General features: G+C 44.3%; 1 protein-coding gene across 3 annotated transcripts in view; it reads right to left on the bottom strand.

Annotated features, from left to right (window-relative positions):
* ARAP2 (ArfGAP with RhoGAP domain, ankyrin repeat and PH domain 2) overlaps positions 1–20,330 on the bottom strand; it is a 123,161-nt gene extending 102,831 nt beyond the window's left edge. For 2 of the 3 annotated variants that reach the window (XM_083457959.1, XM_083457961.1), the window contains exons 1-3: positions 20,038–20,330; positions 8,008–9,061; positions 776–846 (exon numbers count right to left, since the gene is read on the bottom strand). In XM_083457959.1, coding sequence (XP_083314085.1) covers positions 776–846; positions 8,008–8,897 — 961 coding nt within the window. In that variant the 5' untranslated portion in view covers positions 8,898–9,061; positions 20,038–20,330. Of the gene's footprint in view, positions 1–775; positions 847–8,007; positions 9,062–18,440; positions 18,612–20,037 lie in introns of all 3 variants that reach the window. The other variant, XM_083457960.1, reaches the window with a different exon arrangement.
* Positions 20,331–21,540: the final 1,210 nt, after the last annotated feature.

Raw genomic sequence — 21,540 nt, 5'->3', positions numbered from 1 at the left:
CCCCTCTTTGTATGAATTATCCCCAACTGCCTGCCTGTCTGTCTGGTGGCACACATTTTTCTGAAAACAGATTCTGCTACCGTCACACATACTTAGACTATACATACACTCCCCTAGCATTTATCAAAGAAGGAAGAGATCAAAGGTTACTGATAAGTGCACAGGGTACGAAAAGTACATCGGAAGTGGCTTTGTGAAGTGTGATGAGAAGGCAGCATCAAAGAATGCTCATGTGACTCACACATCCGGTTTCTGTGCTTCTTGGGTTTCACACCTGAAACAAACCTTGCACATGTTCTCCATAGAAGAACAGTAACAGTGAGAACATTTCTCCTTGGGGGAGATACAAGACATTTGAGCTATGCTCAATCACTTTTCCTTCCTTACAACCGAAGCAAATCTACGCTATCCGGAAAAAAAGAGATATTAAGTAAAGCTAGCATATTTTCTTTATTTGAAAGAAATAATTCAAGAAATATATGATGTGCCAACTTATCATCTATAAAGATATTTTGTTTATTAAGATGGCCTTCTCAATATTATCATGCTATATTTCCCAAATAATAATAAATAATAATAAATTTTTATTTATACCCTGCCCTCCCCAGCCAGAGCCAGGCTCAGGGCGGCTAACACCAATAAAATTACAATAATGGGGGGAACAAACAAGCAAACAAAAACCAATTTATTAAGAAATCCAATCATCACCTTGCTTTCTTCTTACATTTTCCAAAAACTCAGTATAATTTGCTCATAGCTGCAAAGTTCAACTTACTTCTTTGTGAAATATGGGTCTCGGAACAAAGGATACTTAAACCATTCACGCTTCTTCTTTCCTGAAGAGAGCTGAAAAAACACCAACGTGAAGAGATAAATATAAGGCAAAACATGCATCTAATTACTCTGATGGAAATATAGACTTTAAATCACCAGATTAAAAAAACCAGTCATGTTTATTCACAAAATGCTAGCACTAAAGTTATGTGCTGCTTTCCATTTTTCAGCACAGTTAATATTTTGCCATAGGGCTTGTCCACACTTCATAGGTCCATCAGTAGAGCATGAGACCCTTAATCTCAGGGTTGTGAGTCTGATCTCCATGTTGGGCAAAAGATTCCTGTATTTCAGGGGGTTGGACTAGATGACCCTTATGATCCCTTCCAATTCTACCATTCTATGATTCTATAATTCTGCTTGCCCTAGGCAAAGGTCTTAGGCAGTTTTGCCTTTGTCCCACTGCTTTTTGCTAGATTCAGGTAGGTAGCCGTGTTGGTCTGACACAGTCAAAAGAAATTTTAAAATTAAAAAATTGTCCAGTAGCACCTTAGAGATCAGGACGTGGGTGACGCTGTGGTCTAAACCACAGAGCCTAGGGCTTGCCGATCAGAAGGTCAGTGGTTCAAATCCCTGCGACGGGGTGAGCTCCAGTTGCTCGGTCCCTGCTCCTGACAACCTAGCAGTTCGAAAGCACATCAAAGTGCAAGTAGATAAATAGGTACCGCTCTTGAGGGAAGGTAAACGGCGTTTCCGTGCGCTGCTCTGGTTCGCCAGAAGCGGCTTAGTCATGCTGGCCACATGACCCGGAAGCTGTACGCCGGCTCCCTCAGCCAGTAAAGCGAGATGAGTGCCGCAACCCCAGAGTCGGTCACGACTGGACCTAATGGTCAGGGGTCCCTTTACCTTTACCTTAAAGGTAAAGGTAAAGGTACCCCTGCCCGTACGGGCCAGTCTTGACAGACTCTAGGGTTATGCGCCCATCTCACTCTATAGGCCGTGGGCCAGCGATGTCCGAAGACACTTCCGGGTCACGTGGCCAGCGTGACATCGCTGCTCTGGCGAGCCAGAGCCACACACGGAACGCCGTTTACCTTCCCGCTAGTAAGCGGTCCCTATTTATCTACTTGCCCCCGGGGGGGCTTTCGAACTGCTAGGTTCCTTAGAGTACCTTAGAGACCAACAAAGTTCGTTCTGGGTATAAGCTTTCATGTGCATGCACACTTCTTCAGATAGTGCTCAATTGGAGAAAATCCTGAGAAAACCCAACTGAAGTTCTCTTCTATTTAGCAGTAAATATCAGGTTTTTCTAGTGTTAGGGTAGGTGGAAGTGTAGATGACCCCCCACTTTTCTATTACAGCACCTAATCTAAAGGCAGCGCTGAACTGTTGAAGCAAATAACTAGGAATTCAGTGAATATCCATGATACTTTTATTCCAAAAGGACACGTTTGCACTTCACACTAAATCAAGGTTTAAAAGGAAGTTCACCAGCTTCAATGGAAGCTGGGTTTGTGTGCTGCCATTTCCTCTCCTTCCCCATACAGCTGGGAAGAGAAATACGTTTCCGAGCACAATTCAAAGTGTCGGTGCTGACCTTTAAAGCCCTAAACGGCCTCGGTCCAGTATACCTGAAGGAGTGTCTCCACCCACATCGTTCTGCCCGGACACTGAGGTCCAGCGCCGAGGGGCTTCTGGCGGTTCCCTCATTGCGAGAAATGAAGCTACAGGGAACCAGGCAGAGGGCCTTCTCGGTAGTGGCACCCGGCCTGTAGAATGCCCTCCCACCAGATGTCAAAGAGATAAACAACTACCAGACATTTAGAAGACATCTAAAGGCAGCCCTGTTTAGGGAAGCTGTTAATGTTTAATAGATTATTTTATTTTAGTGTTTTGTTGGAAGCCGCCCAGAGTGGCTGGGGGGACCCAGCCAGATGGGCAGGGTATAAACAATAAATTATTATTATTATTATTATTATTATTATTATTATTATTATTATTATCATTAGCACTTCTGCATTTAATTAAGCACAGCTTACCATACTGTCTCCAGCCAGAACTGTGGTCAATATCAACTATAGTTGAGTTTTTTAAAAAGCGCTTTCTAACCCATTGTTTGAAGTTGGTTTGTTTGAAACTGACCACTGTTAGTACTGGTCAAAATATGTCACTCGGGGTAACAGGACAAACCATGGCTAGCCAAAAGAAAAAGCTTCTGAACTCCTTCTGGCTATATGGCAGAAGTAATAATAATGATAACAACAACAATTTATTATTTATACCCTGCCCATCTGTCTGGGTTACCCCTGCCACTCTGGGCGGCTTCCAACAGAATATTAAAAACACAAGAAAACATCAAACATTAAAAACTTCCCTAAACAGGAAGTAGAGAAGGAGGGGTGTTCATGGTACCTTATTCCTCCAGAATGTCATGCTATAGTTTAGCACGATATGCAAAGTGACAATAGAATATTAACAGCTATTGATACATGTGCTGAAAAAGGGATAAGGGCTGCATCTAGACATGTCAAAGAAGTGTTAAACGTGTTGTAAACTTTCTATGAGAAATCGGGTTGGCAAAAATGGAACTCCACAGCGCCATCTGGTGTCACAGGGTTATAATGCACATACAACGCACATAAAGTGTTTTTTCTTTGCCAGCGTCTCTGAGTCCAAGGTCTCCAAACACTTGCCACACATCCACTAAAGAGCAAGTGTTTTGCTACATAGTTAAGTCTATGGCAGAGAATGAATAACAATGTAGAATAAAAGAGTCTTATACAACAGCTCATGACTGTGCACAGAAATCAGCCAGTCGCTTTGACAGGAAGCATGATAAGCATCATCTCAACATCAAATGCAATGGAAAACTGATCAGCACTTCAGATGCAGAACAATGTATTTATGCAAAGTTGCAAACCAGCCATTTCGAAAATCCAAATCTGTTTTTTTGCATATATATATATATATGTCCCAAACATGCTATGTTAATTTTCAGGTAGAAGTATGTTCTGAATAATAGAAGCAGCATTATTCCTCAGCAATACATATTGAAAACAGAGATCCATGCCAAGAATACAGAAAGATAGACATAGACAAGGATATAAATCTTCTCAAAAAGGCAGAATAAAATCTGTGATAAAATAAAAAAGCTGGCTTCCCAGAAAAGTATTCACGTAAAACTTGTGAACTTGTTTATAACCCCCCAAAATAGTTTGATTCTCCAGAATTACACTGATAAAAGTCCACACAGAATGGGCATTAATTAATTAACTTTTAGCTTTCCCTTTCTTCCAGAAGGTGCCAAGGTATCTTAACTTATCCCCTTGTGGAAAGGGGAGACATAATGGACTCAAAAAGATGTGTATCCCTAGTTTCAAACTACAATTCCCATGAGCCTCATCATGCTGAGTGGAGTGGGTGGCAATTGCTGTCCCAAACACGTGGATGTTGGGGAAGGCTAACTATGGAGTTTAGAGTATAAATTTGCCCATATTCACAGCTGTTGTGCAAGTGAATCAACTGTGGGCCTTCGCTGTTCCCATAAACTAAAAGGCTTTTTTTAAAGTCTCAAAAATTGCAAAATAAGTGTCATCATGTAGGCAGCATGTCACTTTGATATTATCTCAATTAGGTTTCTCAGACAAGGAAACTGTGACTCATTACTTTTATTAAAATTACAAAACAAAGTCTCTCTGAATCTTGTTAGGAAACAAAGGCAACGCTCACATCATGTCAAACCACTCATGTCTTGTAACAGAACCGAATACAACATGACAGTCTTGAAATTCTGAGAGCTGGTGCTATTAATTTGCTCTTTTCAAAATAGCGCATTAGAGTTTCTGAAAGATTTCAAATCAAGAAGTGATGTAATGCAGAAATGAGAGAGGATCTCTTTACAAAAGCACCAATGGAAGGTTGTCTAGCATTGGGTAATGTTCCCAGTTTCAAATTCTTTTAATCCACCCAGTGGCATAGCGTGGGGACCCAGGACCCGGGTGCAGATTTTAGAAGGGTGCAATGGGATGCAACAGGCTCCCTCATCAAGGCCAGAGTCGCGAGGAGGCAAGGCAAGCCGTGCCTGGGACAGCTAAACTGGTGTGCAACAAATAAAAAAATTCATCACATTCACAGGTCTTAAGGTTCCTTCTGCAAGTATAAATTTGGCCCTATTCACAGCTGTTGTGCAAGCGAATCAACTGTGGGCCTTCTCTATTCCCATAAACTAAAAGGCTTTTTAAAAAGTCTTCAAAAATTGCAAAATAAGTGTCATCATGTAGGCAGCATGTCACTTTGATATTATCTCAATTAGGTTTCTCAGACAAGGAAACTCTATGAGACCAACAAATACAAATTCATCACATTAAAAGGTCTTAAGGTTCCTTCTGCAAAAGGGGGGGGGGGAGCACATGAACTGAAGCACCGTATTGACCCAAATACAAGCAGCACTTTCCCCCCAAATTTCTATTGTGAAAAGTTAAAGTGTGGCTTATATTCGCAACCTTACGTTATCGCTGCTGAAACAGCTGCCCACGAGAGGGTGTGGGACAATGACGCCTGTCCCAACCACATCTTCCAAGCCTCCCCTGAGTCACAGTAATGAAGGGGAAAGGGGGGATGCCACTGGCAAAGCGATGTGCCTCCCCCCCCCCCCCAGAGCAGCCCGGCTCAGTGGCACAGCGGGACACAGCCCGCCCACCGCTCCCAAGCATCCCCCAGTGCCGGCTTGGAGAGGTATTGCCCGGAGGCAGTAGTGTTGGGAGGTGGGAGCACAGTGTGCTCAGAGCCACCGCCTTTGGGAGTGGGGTGCCAGCCACTCCCCATTCAGGGCAGCAGTGGCAGGAGGCGGGCCGCACCCGCAAATAAGCCTTGAATTTTAAAGGTGTGGGTGCACCTTATATTTGGGGCAATACGGTATTTAAGATATTGATCACATCCGAACCTGCTAGACCAGGCATAGGCAAACTCGGCCCTCCAGATGTTTTGGGACTACAACTCCCATCATCCCTAGCTAACAGGACCAGTGGTCAGGGATGATGGGAGTCCCAAAACATCTGGAGGGCCGAGTTTGCCTATGCCTGCGCTAGACTATCCAGTCCAGCATCCTGTTTTCACAGAGGCCTATGGGAAGCAAAAACTGAGCACAACAGCAACTCTGTGCGAGTTGCTGTGAAGAAGTACTTTGTTTTGTCTGTCTTTCAACATCCAGGATGTCCCCCAACTTCTAGTACTGAGAGACAAGAAGGAAGACTTTTTTATCTCTCTTGATCCACTTTCTCCACTAAATATTTTTATACACCTGTTTCACTTCGCCTTTTCTCTAACCTAAAAATCCCCAAACGCTGTAACCTTCCCAAGGCATTCAAGCTACAAAGTAACAGTCGGCTGGAATGCAGCATTGCAAGTAACATATTTTGTTAAGTAATAAGACACCAATTAAACAATACAATCCTGGACCTAGAATAGAAGTGGGAGTGGGGAACACAGAGTTATTTGCTCAGTGCGGCTACTCTGCATGACAGATTAGGTATTGAAATTTCAATGAGGACATTTATTTTTATTTTTTTAAAAAAATATCTCTGCAGCACACTTTAAATAAGAGGTGACAAAACATGAGCTCTCTGTAGAATTCACAGCCATGCTGCTAGCACCGCTGCGCTGTTCCATATCCCCCAAAGTTCCTTTACATTTCTAAGGACACACAGACTTCTATAATCTGTGCTTAACAAGCTGGAGGCAATTTTCAATGACAGGTAAAGGTCTCAGGGAGGTAGGGAGAGATTCTGTCCCTTAGCCATATGTAAGGAGAATAATAATATAGAAAATTTCTTTTAAAAATCGAGGCATGAAAGAACACTAGATAAGTGCACTACACAAGGACACTAAACTTTTTCAGAGCTTGGGGAGGAATCTAAGCAGCAGCATTAAGTATAAAGACCTTAGCTTCAAATTCAGCAGTCTGCATCTCTTAACAGAGCTCAGTGTCTGTGCATGGCATTTAATGCCATTAATTGAAAAACAAAGGGTGACCACAGTTCTGTGGCTTTTGCATCATGACCACAAAGTTGAGGGCTGCCTATTTCAGGGCAGAGGTGAATACAGCGGCTGACAAAAATGGTTAGAATGCAGTTCTGGTTTTCCCCTCTGAAATGTCTAGTTCAACCTCTCCCAAATCCTGAAGTTATTGCAATGAGCATTGCCCATTCCCCCACTTCATGCCACTGGCAGCTGGTGAATGGGCATGGAAACATATCTGAGATGATGTCAGAGCACATCATCTCTTTGAAGGTGACTTGGAAACTACAACTAAACTACAGAATGCGGCAGCTAGACTGATGACTGGGAGCGGCTGCCGAGACCATATAACACTGGTCCTGAAAGACCTACATTGGATCCCAGTACGTTTCTGAGCACAATTCAAAGTGTTGGTGCTGACCTTTCAAGTCCTGAACAGCTTTGGCCCAGTATACTTGAAGGAGCGTCTCCACCCCCATCGTTCAGCCCGGACACTGAGGTCCAGCTCTGAGGGCCTTCTGGCGGTTCCCTACCTGCGAGAAGTGAGATTACAGAGGACCTTCTCAGTAGTGGCACCCACCCTGTGGAACAACCTCTGTCAGATGATGGTGTGGTTGCTCAAGAGCACATATTAATAGTTACTGAAGCCTCCCTTCCCTTATACCTAGGTTTGCCATACGTCAGGAAAAATTCCTGACATGTCCTGGTCTTCGGACGTAAGAATGGCGCCAGCAGCGGAAATAGCTCCAAAAGCTTAAAACTATTTAGGGTGAAGCTCAATAGTTTTGGGGTCTTCCTGAAAAAAGCTCAACAACTTTGTGGGTATCAGAAATTTTACTTTTGAAATATGGCAACCCTACTTACGTTCTCACACGTTTATCCACATTTCTGCAATAAGCCACACTTGCCCCATCACCATCCCTGTTCTTCAACTCAAGAGCTCAGTCAAGAGACTGAATTGCAAAGCAAAAAAAATCCTGGTTCAAATATTGAATCAGCCATGGACTCATTGGATGACCATAGGCCTCAGCCTCCCTGTCTGGAAATACAGAGATTATTAATAACAATACCCCACCCATCTGGCAGGGTTTCCCCAGCCACTCTGGGGAATAAAACTGACTAACCTGTAAGAATTGTAAGGATTACTGAAACAGTGTACACAAAGCACACTGAGCACTCCAAAAGCACCACAAAACATAGAAATTTATTAAAGTTTACCTCATCAAAGCCTTCACCGCTGAGGAAGAGCCAGGTATTTTGGGAACAGGACGGTGCCTGAGCATAAAGGAGCGCGTTGGCCGAGGAGTTCCCTTTGTACTCTGAGTACAAGTGCGGTACAAATCGTTCTCTACCATTTCCCCTTTAAACTCAAAGAGTGGGGAGTCTGGTGGAGTATCGGACAAGCTTTCCGGTTCCGAGGACTTCAAGCGCTCATCTCTGCCAGGCTTCATTTCAGATGAAGAAAAACCAGAGGACAGAAATGATGTTTCTTCCGGTGTGTTACTTGGCTGAAAATCAGTGGCTTCTGAGTGCACTTTTTCGCTGAGTGAACGGGGTATCTTTTTGGACATCACATTTTTCACTGCATTCCTCGGAACAGAGGCAACATCTGTTGAGCATTTCAAGTCCTGACAGGATGAGCTAGGAGAATCCAAACCTGAAGACACGTTGTCTTTGACTTCTAATGACTCATGGTCTGAAAGTCTGCTATTATCTTCATACGTGCAATAACTGCCACAAGCTTTATCTGCCCATTCACTGGGTATCCAGCTTGTTTCACCGCCGTTTGGATTTAGGATGTGTGTGCTGGAATTGCAGCAAAATGGCTGTGAACAGCTATTTCCCAACTCTTCGGCATCATCAGTTTTCTGGCTTTCAACAGGCACAGATTTTTCGAGCATTTTTGCAAACATGACCTCCAACTGCTTGAGAATCCTTCTGCGGTGCCCAGTAGGAGTTATTCCAATTTGTTGAAGCACACTGTTGTTTATCCCCACGCAGTCTCGCAAAGCATTATAGCCGAAGTCTTGGAAGTTCTGAAAGTATTGCCCCAGGTTGATGCTCACTAGGAATTCTTTTATATCCACATCAGTGTCCCTGAATGACATACTGGCAACTTCATTCCTCACTTTCCGAGCTCCAAAACAGCATACAGTGCTATCCACACATATTCAGAAGCGAGACAAAATGCTTCTTTAAGCCCCCTGGACAGAATGAAATGTCTTCCACGAGCAGGAACAGCATATATAAATTCAACACACACCTTCAAATCCTACAGTGCGTGGGGAGGAAAAGAATATATGTATTAGAAAGGTACCTCATAGTCCAAGTTCAGCACTTTTTTTATTGCTATAAATAAAGAACTTGAAGCCCTTTGAATGCTTTGGTTGTGGAGTACGTATCATCACAGAGCAAATAAGCATCTGGGCTTTTATTTTGTGCCAGAAGATTTTAAAAACAGATATCGGATATGTGCTACTTTTCCTCTTAACGTTGGCTCCCTAAAGGTTGCACAGTTATAGAAAACAACAAGAATGGAGTGAACACAAGCTTGCAATTAACCATTCGCCTGGTTGCCTGGGGTGAGGAGGTACCCTCTCTAAGCATTTCTAAATTGGAAGAAACTGAGTTCTCTTTTTCTTCCAACAGGCCGAGTCTTAAACAAATATATATTACGGAGGGAGGGCGAGATGCTTAGGGATGTGGGGAGGGAGTCTTTCGGAGATTTCATAGAAGGTTGCAACTAGGCAAAAGCTCACGCAACCAAAAGAGCTGTATATGGCTTTCCTGTTCCCCTTGACTCCACTTCCTCTTAATATTATTATGAATTTGTGGGTGCCAGACCAGTTTGTGGGTTGGGGGGGAGGAAGTAAGCTGTATGTTCACAGATTTCATTGCTGTAATAGCCAGGCCAGCTGGAGTGATGGGCCATTAAGAGAACAGAAAAAAGGGGCTCTGTGCCAGGTGGTAAATGGGTGGGGGTCCTCTTCCAGTTCTCAGTTAGTTAGAAAGACAACAGCTAGACCACGGCAGCTAGACTGCTGACTGGGAGTGGCCACCGAGACCACATAACACCGGTCTTGAAAGACCTACATTGGCTCCTAGTACGTTTCCAAGCACAATTCAAAGTGTTGGTGCTGACCTTTAAAGCCCTAAACAGCCTCAGCCCAGTATACCTGAAAGAGAGTCTCCATTCCCATCGTTCAGCCCAGTCACTGAGGTCCACCTCCGAGGGCCTTCTGGCAGTTCCCTCACTGTGAGAAGCAAGGTTACAGGGAACCAGGCAGAGGGCCTTCTCAGTAGTGGCGCCCACTGTGGAAAGCCCTCCCATCAGATGTCAAGGAAATAAGCAACTATCTGACTTTTAGAAGACATCAGAAGGCAGCCCTGTTTTTAATGTTTTTAATGTTTGATGTTTTATTGTATTTTTAATATTTTGTTGGAAGCCAAGGTCAGAGGAAGACTAGGTTGGCGATATCGGTGGCCCACACTGATCACCCCAGATCTCCTCCAAACTCGCTACCACTTCATCTTGACCCATCCCGATCCTGGCAAGTGGTAGAGCCACTGACACATAGAAGGTGCTGCTGCTGCTGCTGCCTGTCTCTTCCCCACCCAGCACACTGCTGCCAACTTCAACCTCAGACCCAGAGCCGTCTTTCCCATACGACTTAATGGTTCGGCGCACCAGAGCGCCAGCTTCTCAGGGGCACCCCAGCGAGTGGGAGAGCTGCGCGGCTTTGCCAATGGCCTCCCCTTTCCCTGCACACCCACCAGCTGCACCCCTTCAACTATATGGCTGGCAGGCACGCAGCTTCCTTCCCCAGCCTCCGTGGGAGGAGAGTGAGTGGCATGAGGGAGAGGTGCGCACACACACACCATGGCTAGCAATGCACAGCTTCGCTCCCCCCCCCAAATCCATGGTAATTTGGGGGCACTGAGCGGATATTTGCACCCCAGCACTGCATCTGCTAAAGACGGCCCAGCTCAGACCGTCCAAGTGTCCCTATTTTCCGGGGACAGTTACCAATTTACAGAAGCCCTCCCAGTTTCTATTTGATCCTGCAATGTCCTGCTTTTCCTTAAAGGGTAAAGGGGACCCCTGACCATTAGGTCCAGTCGTGACCGACTCTGAGGTTGCGGCGCTCATCTCGCTTTATTGGCCGAGGGAGCCGGCGTACAGCTCCCGGGTCATGTGGCCAGCATGACTAAGCCGCTTCTGGCAAACCAGAGCAGCGCACAGAAACGCCGTTTACCTTCCCGCCGGAGCAGTACCTATTTATCTACTTGCACTTTGACGTGCTTTCGAACTGCTAGGTTGGCAGGAGCAGGGACCGAGCAATGGAAGCTCACCCCTTCACGGGGATTCGAACCGCCGACCATGCGACCGGCAAGCCCTAGGCACTGAGGTTTTACCCACAGCACCACCTGCGTCCCTAGGATATCCCTATTTTCATCAGAGAAATATTGGAGGCTACGCAAACCTTGGTGAAGTCATAACACTGCACCGTGGCTACCACCAAGAACAGATGAAAATGCAGAAGGGAGAGAGGATGGGGGGAAAATGTGAGTGACCTCTATGGGGCACTTTGGGTCTTTAAATATTATGTCCAACCAGCCACGGACTCATAGAATCGCAGAATTGTAGAGTTGGAAGGGACTGCGAGGATCATCTAGTCCAACCCCCTGCAATGAAGGAATGTGATTCTTTGAAAAAAGGATCATTGGCAGCAATCACAGCCAATCCAATATTTGCAGGTCCCTGATCATAAGAAAAAATTATTTCATGGGAAAGATTCAGTTATGATCTTAGTCTTGGGATTCATGGGTGCAAGCACATGATTTGATTACAGGTACAATGCAGACTGCAAAAACTAAACACCAAGTTTCTTGCTAACTCGGTACTAAGAAACAGCTTCCCCAGTAATAACCAATTTCTTTAATGCCCTATTGTGCATCGCTTCCCTCTTTTATGGAAAAGAGGCAGGTCGTAACCTGTAGCAGTTTGCAGAAGGGTAGGTAGTAACTGAAGCAAAATAATCATAAGTCTTTAGGAAGTACCTGAAATACTTGCTTCTGCCCCCCCCCCCCCCAATATATATTATTTAAAAGCTGGATCTGGCCCAGGGGCCAGATCCAGCCCAATCACCTTCTAAATCCAGCCTGCAGATGGTCCGGGAATCAGCATGTTTTTACATGAGTCGAATGTGTCCTTCTATTTAAAATGCATCTCTGGGTTATTTGTGGGGCCTGGCTGGTGTTTTTACATGAGTCGAATGTGTGCTTTTATTTAAAATGCATCTCTAGGTTATTTGTGGGGCATAGGAATTTGTTCATTTATTATTATTTTTCAAAATATAGTCTGGCCCCCCACAAGGTCTGAGGGACAGTGGACCGGCCCCCTGCTGAAAAAGTTTCCTGACCCCTGATTTTTAAATTCTTGATTGAGGGTTCAAACAGCAGCCATGCAGCACTGCTTCCGAAGATCACAGTCACAGAGACCAGCCTAGCTATCTAGTTTAGCTGCCTAAGAGAGAAATTCCTGCTCAAAGGGGGAGATTCTATGGCTTCCACTTGCTGCACCTCAGCTCCCAATGGCTAGAATTATATTCTTCATTGCCTTGGCAATGTTGGCAGCCATATTTGTAGGCTCCTGATAAGGACACAAGAAAGCAAAGATTTCCATTTTGCCCTGTGTTCATTGCACACAGTGCTGTTTGCATTCCACTACAGTGCACCTTCGGGCATAACCTTTATTATTTGTGGCAGAATTTTACATAGGTGATTGCATTATGAACATGTTATTCCACACCATTCATTTCCCCGTGTAACGGAAATGGAATGCATGGGGTGGGGGTGGGGAACCATAATCAAGTTCATATAATTTGAAGAACTGAAAACAACAAAAGCGACTGCCGATTGAAATCATTGAATTGATTTCTGCTCCAGACATTAAACAAATAAGTGCACATTGACCATTTCCCACTAGAATTCTCTGACATCTCTAACTCCCCAGAGAGGCTTACCTGGCACTTTCAATACACATCTTTAGGCACCAGGCAAAAACATTCCTCTTCTCCCACACCTTTGGCTGATTAAGCAATCTATGGGCTTTTAAATTGCAGGTGGGGATATTATTTTGTTTGTTGTTATGTTGTGTATGTTTGTGATTTTGTGCTGCAAACTCTCCTGTGATCCTCAGGTTAATGGCAGTATATACCGTATTTTTTGCTCTATAAGACTCACTTTTTCCCTCCTAAAAAGTAAGGGGAAATGTGTGTGTGTCTTATGGAGTAAATGCAGGCTGTGCAGCTATCCCAGAAGCCAGAACAGCAAGAGGAATTGCTGCTTTCACTGCACAGCAATCCCTCTTGCTGTTCTGCCTTCTGACATTCAGAATATTTTTTTTTCTTGTTTTCCTCCTCCAAAAACTAGGTGCATCTTCTGGTCTGGTGCGTCTTATAGAGCGAAAAATACGGTAAATTAAATTAAATTAATAGATAGATAGATAGCTCCTGAAGGCAGGGCTGCACATATAAGATTGTACATGTTTTATATGAACCCAACTGTGTCTGCACAGCTCTCCTTCCTCAATTTTTTTTTTTTTTTTTTAAAACTAGGAATCACGCAAAAAGGCCTTGCACAAGACATTATCATATGTGTATGATGAAGTTGCACACTCCCAGGGTAAAGAGGTTATGTAGCCTAGGAAAGTTTATCAACCGGTTTGATATTATCAGCTGATGATGGGTAGCTAACAACATCAAAGCATCCTGGTTTATCATCACTAGGTTGTGCAACAGTGCTTCTCTACCAATCGTGTTTGCATAGTGCTCTGATTGTTCAAGTTATTTTTAATGGTTTACTGCATTTTCATTTCATTCCTCAACAGCATCTATATATCCGGTTATTAGGATACAGAAAAAGCAACCAGAATATAAAACACTGTTTCCTTGAAACATAGCTTTAATATATCCAAGAGTATGCTTCTGAACTTTGCAAGGAATCTTATCCCAAGACTGAAATGGCATCACTAGTTTAATATGAGATGTATATAATAAAAACCAAAGCTATTTATTATGTTTATATCTTGGCTTTCCACTAAGGAATTCAAGGTGGTGTTATTTCATTCTCCTATTTAATACCCTCCAACATTTCTCCAATGAAAAGAGGCAGTGTCTTTTTTCTATTTAAAAAATACACGTTTGGGGTACGCTCTTTTGACTCAAGAAAATCAGCATTTTATAGTTCAAATCGTGAAAAATAAAAACAGTAAATGGACAAAAGTACAAAGATTCACAAAATGTTTAGGGGTATGTGTACCCCTGTGTCCCCCCACAAAAAAGCACTGAAAATAGGAATGTCCTTTTCAACAACAACAACAACAATTTATTATTTATACCCCAGCCACTCTGGGAGGCTTCCAATAGATATAAAAACATAATAAGACAATAAACGTTTTATTTAAAAAACCCTTCCCTAGTATATAAGGCTGCCTTCAGATGTCTTCTAAAGGTTGTATAGTTACTTATCTCGTTTAGAAGAAATCTGAAGGCAGCTTGTATAGCGAAGTTTTTGTTTTTTTAATGTTTAATGTTTCATTATAACTCCATAAAAGGTAAAGGTACCCCCTGCCCGTACGGGCCAGTCTTGACAGACTCTAGGGTTGTGCGCTCATCTCACTCTAGAGGCCGGGAGCCAGCGCTGTCCGCAGACACTTCCGGGTCACGCGGCCAGCGTGACGAAGCTGCTCTGGCGAACCGGCACCAGAGCAGCACACGGAAACGCCATTTACCTTCCTGCTATAAAGCGGTACCTATTTATCTACTTGCACTTAAGGGTGCTTTTGAACTGCTAGGTGGGCAGGAGCTGGGACCAAACGATGGGAGCTCACCCCGCCGCGGGGATTCGAACCGCCGACCATGCGATCGGCAAGTCCTAGGCGCTGAGGTTTTACCCACAGCGCCACCCACGTCCCATACCCTCCAGCATTTCTCTGCTGAAAATAGGGATGTCATAAGGAAAAGCAGGACATTCCAGGATCAAATCAGAAACCGGGATGGCTTCTGTAAATCTGGGACTTTTCCTGGAAAATAGGGACATTTGGAAAGTCTGCTATTTTATCCTCACAGCAACCCTGGGAGGGGTAGATTAGGCAGATAGAGGCTCAAGAATACAGAGTGAGCTTCACGGCAGAGTGAGAATGTGAAGCAGGGCATACAGACATAGTCCTAGTCTAACACGCTGGCCTCTGATGACAGCCATATGAAGCAACGTAGGCAGCACACACACGTGCTATCAAGGACCAACATGTATGTGCAAATGAGCTATCATGAATCTAACACAACGTGCAGAACATGCTCTGAATTCACCTTCCACACAATGCCCTATAAAGAGGGAGCAGCTCTGAGTCACCAAATATTGTACGCGCAGGTGTGAACCAGCTCTGCGTCTCCACTGAGGATGAGGCATAGGTGCCAGAGACTGCCATACACCCACCTAAGAAACATTAAAAACATTACTCGGCAAGATTGCTGCTCCACCCCTCTAACACACATACACACACACACACACACACAGAGGCGTTTAGAGTTTCTGGCACTAGCGCAGGAAAGGAATGACTTTATCAGCCCTACTGGCAAACTCAATTTCACACCATCCCACCCATGTAACTGAAGAGTCTTTTATTCCCCTGACAACGTTTAGGACATTGCTTGCAGAACGTATTTGCCAGCTCTGATAATCAGAGTCATTTGATTGGTAACCATGACACCCGCCTTCTTTTCATCTCAGCCCCTCCCTAAGAAGAAAGCAAGGATTCAGCCTGCACTAATTCTCCTTCCCACGTTTTCAAGCTCAGCAAACCGGCATCTTACTCATTACTTTTTATAATGGATTTTAGAAAGTCGTGGAAAGAAGGCTGCTGATTGAAATTAACTCAGCTATACAGCTTTCGGTACGGCTTGCAGAGTTTCTAATGACGCCGTCTCGTCTTAGGCGAAGCTTCGAAGAAAAGTTCAATGGTCCTTCAAAACACAGGGAAATGTGCTTCTCCAGTTGTGGGTTCCCCCAATATATAGGAATTCCCATTATACGCAGGCAGGCAAACAAAGGTACCGCTCCAGCAGGAAGGTAAACGGCGTTTCTGTGTGCTACTCTGGTTTGCCAGAAGCGGCTCAGTCATGCTGGCCACATGACCCGGAAGCTGTACACTGGCTCCCTCGGCCAGTAAAGCAAGATGAGCTCATGAGCTCCACAACCCCAGAGTCGGCCACAACTGGACCTAATGGTCAGGGGTCCTTTTACCTTTACCTTTAACTAGTAATATACAGTGGTACCTCGGGTTAAGTACTTAATTCATTCCGGAGGTCCGTACTTAACCTGAAACTGTTCTTAACCTGAAGCACCACTTTAGCTAATGGGGCCTCCTGCTGCTGCCACGCCGCTGCTGCATGATTTCTGTTCTCATCCTGAAGCAAAGTTCTTAACCTGAAGCACTATTTCTGGGTTAGCGGAGTCTGTAACCTGAAGTGTATGTAACCTGAAGCGTATGTAACCCGAGATACCACTGTAATGGTTATCAATGACAGGCGATGCAGCATGAGATAACGACATCCAACAGTCATGAGAAGAAGAAGAAAAAGGGAAACGTAAAGTCTTATAAAGTGAAGATGTCTTTCAACACAGATGAAAGCTAAATTTCATTTAAATGCGCTCAGGGGCCCTCAAACGCAACAATACAGCTTTGGAGCTTTCAAAGCTGCAATTTATGTTCCTGCACCTATTCCCATGAACAAGTTGAGGCCTGCTCCTAAGAGGTGCTAAAACCTGACTGTCGAAAGGTCCTTGCCAATGAGGTGAAGTTAGTAATCAGAAACTTTTTTTAAAAAGAAAAGGAACAGCATCAGTTATGCTTGAGAGCCAGTGTGGTGTAGTGGTTAAGAGCAGTAGTCTCGTAATCTGGGGAACCGGGTTCGCGTCTCCGCTCCTCCACATGCAGCTGCTGGGTGACCTTGGGCCAGTCACACTTCTTTGAAGTCTCTCAGCCCCACTCACCTCACAGAGTGTTTGTTGTGGGGGAGGAAGGGAAAAGAGAATGTTAGCCGCTTTGAGACTCCTTAAAGGGAGTGAAAGGCGGGATATCAAATCCAAACTCTTCTTCTTCTTCTTTGGAATGTGCCATCCATTGGCAAGCACTTTTGAATGCAGAAGATGCTCCCATATGACGTCAGCTAGAAACTCCTGCTATACTCCTGCGAGTCTGATTCCTTGGTGATTGTGCATTATCTAGTTCTCATGTTGAGAAAAACAAGAGGAACACAGTGCTCTCTAGGCCAGCAGTACCACCACACATTATCTCTGACCACCACCATTTTCGTAAAATAAAAGCAAGAGGGAAAGGATAGGAAGGTCTTCCATTTCAGCCCATTCCTTGGAGCGGAGCAAGTACACACAGTATTATGTTTTTGTATATGCTGGAAGCTGCCCAAAGTTGCTGGGACAACCCAATCAGATGGCGAGATACAAAGAATAAAAATTATTATTATTATTATTATTATTATTATTATTATTATTATTATTAAACTTTTGTCAGCCACACAAGGGCAATGACTTAAGACTCCACCATTCATTCCATGTTATATTAAAGTAAGGTACGTAGATTTCTCTATGATAATCTGCAACATGCATTTGACTATTTGACTTTTAGAAGACATCTGAAGGCAGCCCTTGTTTAGGGAGGTTTTTAATGTTTGATGTTTTATTGTGTTTTTAATATTTTGTTGGGAAACCCAGCCAGATGGGTTGGGTACAAATAATAAATTATTAATTATTATTATTATTATTATTAATGAGGCAGCTTTATATTGCTTTGCTTAACTCTCCAAGAAAGGCCCTTGCTTCCACAGTTTCCCAAACTTGGGTCGCCATCTCTTTTTGGACTACAATGCCTAACATCCCTATCTAGCAGGACCAGTGGTCAGGGATGGTGGGATTTGTAGTTCAAGAACAGCTGGAGACCCAAGTTTGGGAAACCCTGCTTTTGCCTAACACAGCTGCTCCACTGCCCTTAGACCACCCAACGAAACACCCTCCACCACCCATCGCATGGGCCAACAGCTATCAGTGAGTGAAGCAACACTTGGGCTTCTATCAGTCCTCGCTTGATCACAGTGTTGGCAACTATCTGGGAATGGGTTAGTCATGCAGGTGACATTCAAATGCTGGCAATGACTAACTCCCATGTCCATGTGACAAGTACACGGAGTAGAAAAGGAGTTAGGCAATCAGTCCAGAGAGTGACCCAATGTGTTGGGTCTGAGATGTGTTGACTGAGGAGTCTAGCTGTCTGTGGACAAACACCAGCTCCCTCGGCCTGAAGCAAGATGAGCATCACAACCCCATAGTCACCTTTGACTGGACTTAACTCTAGAGGAACATCTGCAAAGGGATTGCTCCATTGGTCTCAGGCCTGTCAGCAACCCAAAATATACCACCCACATCCTGATTCAAGGTGTTTATTAATAAAGGTCTTATCTGTCCCATCAGAAAGAGCTTACAACAACCACATGTTGATGCAAGCTAAATACTGAGATGTATTTCTCAATGAACAGGGTGCCTACGACAATGATATGGGAGTTTTACCTACTTACCTGGGAATAAGCCTCATTCAGCTCAATAGGACTTTATTCAGAGTAGACCTGCCATGTGTACGACTGCACTGTTAAGCATTTCCTCCGACTTTCAAAACATGTCAAGGGGGCTGATATGTGTGGCCTCTGAGTGGGGCAACATGTTGAAAGAAATCCCAGGGAAACTAATCCCTGAAGAGGAACAAACAAGAATTAAAGAGACAGCTCCCTGTGAATAAGCAGCAACTCATCTCAAGAGCGGAGATTGCTTAAGTGCTGCCACAGTGTGCAGCAAAACTGTAGGCTGAGCTCTCTGTACCTACCGGTATATCCCATATGAATGGTACTGCTCAGTACAACAGGTTCACATACAAGTAAAAAGCTTTTTGAGAATATAGCCTCCCCTCCCCAAAGATAGCATGTAGAAACAGCAATGCGGGGACTCAATAAAAATATCACTCTGCACATGCTCAAGAACACTTTCATATATCCATACTGTATTCTTGCAGTGCCATAAGCAGATGCCATGGCTGAGCCCTGGAGAACCAGAAAATAAATTAAGCCCAGGCCGCTATTGGCCAGTCAGAGCAGAACTGTGTTCAGCTTTCAGATACACCAGTTGCAGCAAGTCTCCAAGATGGTTGGAGAGACATGCTGCAACTTGCAAATTCTGTTTGTTGTTACCTCACTGCCCAACGTGCAAATACCAGGAGCAGGAGCCGCCAACTTATTTTAATTGCCCTGTTCCTCTATCTTTACCTTCTCATAAGGAAAAGCTTCATCTGTTAGATTTCCAAAAGTAGGGTGGAAAATTCTACACATGAAGGGGCTCAATAAAAGTATATTTCAAAAAGGTAGCAGTTCTAGAAAGCATTGTAAAATCTTGCTTTAGAGTGCCTTTGAACTAAGCCATGAACTCTCAAGCTGCTTTCTTAACCTTCAGCTTTTCCCTACAGTTTAGGGATAATCACAGCAGCCTTCCTACCTTACAGGCTTGTTGTAAAAGGTACTGATATTAGGTATGCAAAGAGCTTGAACGCTCTAAATCAAGCAGCTATACTCCAAGCACAGTTAATAAAAGTAAACAGAGGACTCATTAGTGTGTGCAAATTTTGAGGGGGAAATCCAGATTTTTATGTAGAAATCTAAATTTCCTATATTGCCCAATGGCTGCTAATCTATGGCTCATTTAACACTAATAGTTTTGCAATTCCGCACCGCAAAGTTGACTGAATCCCTCAGCCGTGCCCTAAATGAGACCATCTGCAACATGACTGTAAACAAGCTGCCGCTTCTCATTAATTGTGGCATTCGTCTCGTTAAAGTGAGCGACTTTTCAGACCCTCCAATGGAAACGTTAGAATGTAAACGAGAAACGGAGGGATTAAGTGTACGTTTTCCTCTGCGGCAATCCCACGGGTTAAACGCAAGTCAGCATTTCCCGGGACAGAGGTTAAGGAAGTAGATCGGATTCCAAGAAAACTCCCCAAACATGGGGGGGGGGGGGGCGACGATTCGCTGCCAGGACAACCTGGCGGTGGTTTCTTGTTTTTCATTTCCCCTTTTTTCTTTCTTTTTAACCCAAGTCCACCCACCCGCCCCTTTTTTGCAAACTTACCCCAAGAATTCGGATCCGGCAGGAAGCGAGGAGCTGAACTTTACGCTCGCTTTCTCTTTTCTTTTCCTTCTCTCCGCCGCTCCTTCCTTCTGATTTGCTAGCTGGGCTTGGAGAGGCGCTCCTGCAAAGGGCTAGCTGGCCAGGCACGCAGCTAGGCAGGCAGGTGAAGGCGGAAGAAGCACCTGGAGCAGCCGGACTGGAAGCGCAAAGGCTACAAGCGTCGCCAGGGCGCTCGCCTGCGCGCAGGGCCCGGAGAGGCGGCGGCAGCGGCGGCTCCTCCGTGGGGCGGTCTCGTTCGGCCGCGGAGGGAGGAAGCAGAGGGAAAGCGGAGGTTTTGCAAGCTGCAGAAAGTGTGCTTGTCCTGCCGCTTTCTTGCTGGCCCTGCTTCTGTTGTTCCAGCAGAATTTCTGCCTAGAATACCAGGCAGAAATTCAACAGGTGAAGTTTGTCCCCCTCCCTTAAGGTGAAGGGAGAAACTTTCTAACGCGGAGTAGGTGAACTTGACTAAATTATTAATTTTTTCAATTTAATCTTTCTTGGTTTATAAACAATAAGTCCAATCCACTTGCAACACCAAAACACCAAAGCATTACAAGCAGACCACCACCAATACCAAAAAGGACAATGTATCTCGAAAACGAAACAATGAAGTCAGTTTCTTCTCTGCCTGATGACTTCCGACCTCCTCTGCGTGGGTCCTTTATTTCCTTGTTAACTGCATCTGTTTTTCAATAAACTTAAGCAATATCGCATCTTGTTTATATTCGTTTTAACCTGAGTTATTACAAGAGGTAATCAAAGCATATTAAAGATTTGACGTGGGGACAATGTTCTTTTAGATATAGGAACTTTTTTTCCTGGGAGGGAACCCAGGAGGACACATAACCCTAAATATTTTGTGAATCTAAGTTTGGCCTCATTGAGGGGCAGTAGTTATTTTCCTATGAGTAGGAAAATAAGAGTACCCCTAAACATTTTATTTTTTTTAGAAAAAAAGCACTGGTTATGACCCTCAGGGTCCTGTTCAACTCTACAATTCTGTGAATACCCTCCTTTACTTCTTGGATTTTGGTGTGCCAGAAGCTGCTGATTAAAACAGCAATCCTAAATCAGTTTAGGCTGTGGCTGTCACTTTACAAACCTAGAAGTAAGCCCCATTGAATTTAATAGGGTTTTGCTTCTGAGTAGACAATGTTAGGATTCTGCTGATAGTAATGTGGTTGAGTAAGTTTACACCAGGCATCCCCAACCTGCGGCCTTCCAGATGTTTTGGCCTACAACTCCCATGATCCCTAGCTAACAGGACCAGTGGTCAGGGATGATGGGAATTGTAGTCCAAAACATCTGGAGGGCCAAAAGTTGGGGATGCCTGGTTTTGACGCTGGGCTAAATGGTCTTCACAGGCCACCTTTCTCTTCAGATGGTGATGTGTATTAGTCCACTTGCTTCAAAATATGATATGCCAGCCCTGCTGTGTTTTGAACTGAAATAAAAAATTTAAGG

Source organism: Podarcis tiliguerta (genome assembly GCF_965153285.1).
Source record: "Podarcis tiliguerta genome assembly, chromosome: 9".
Classification (NCBI taxonomy): Eukaryota; Metazoa; Chordata; class Lepidosauria; order Squamata; family Lacertidae; genus Podarcis; species Podarcis tiliguerta.
Note: the sequence above shows the minus strand (reverse complement) of the source record. Positions and strands in the feature narration are given on the sequence as shown.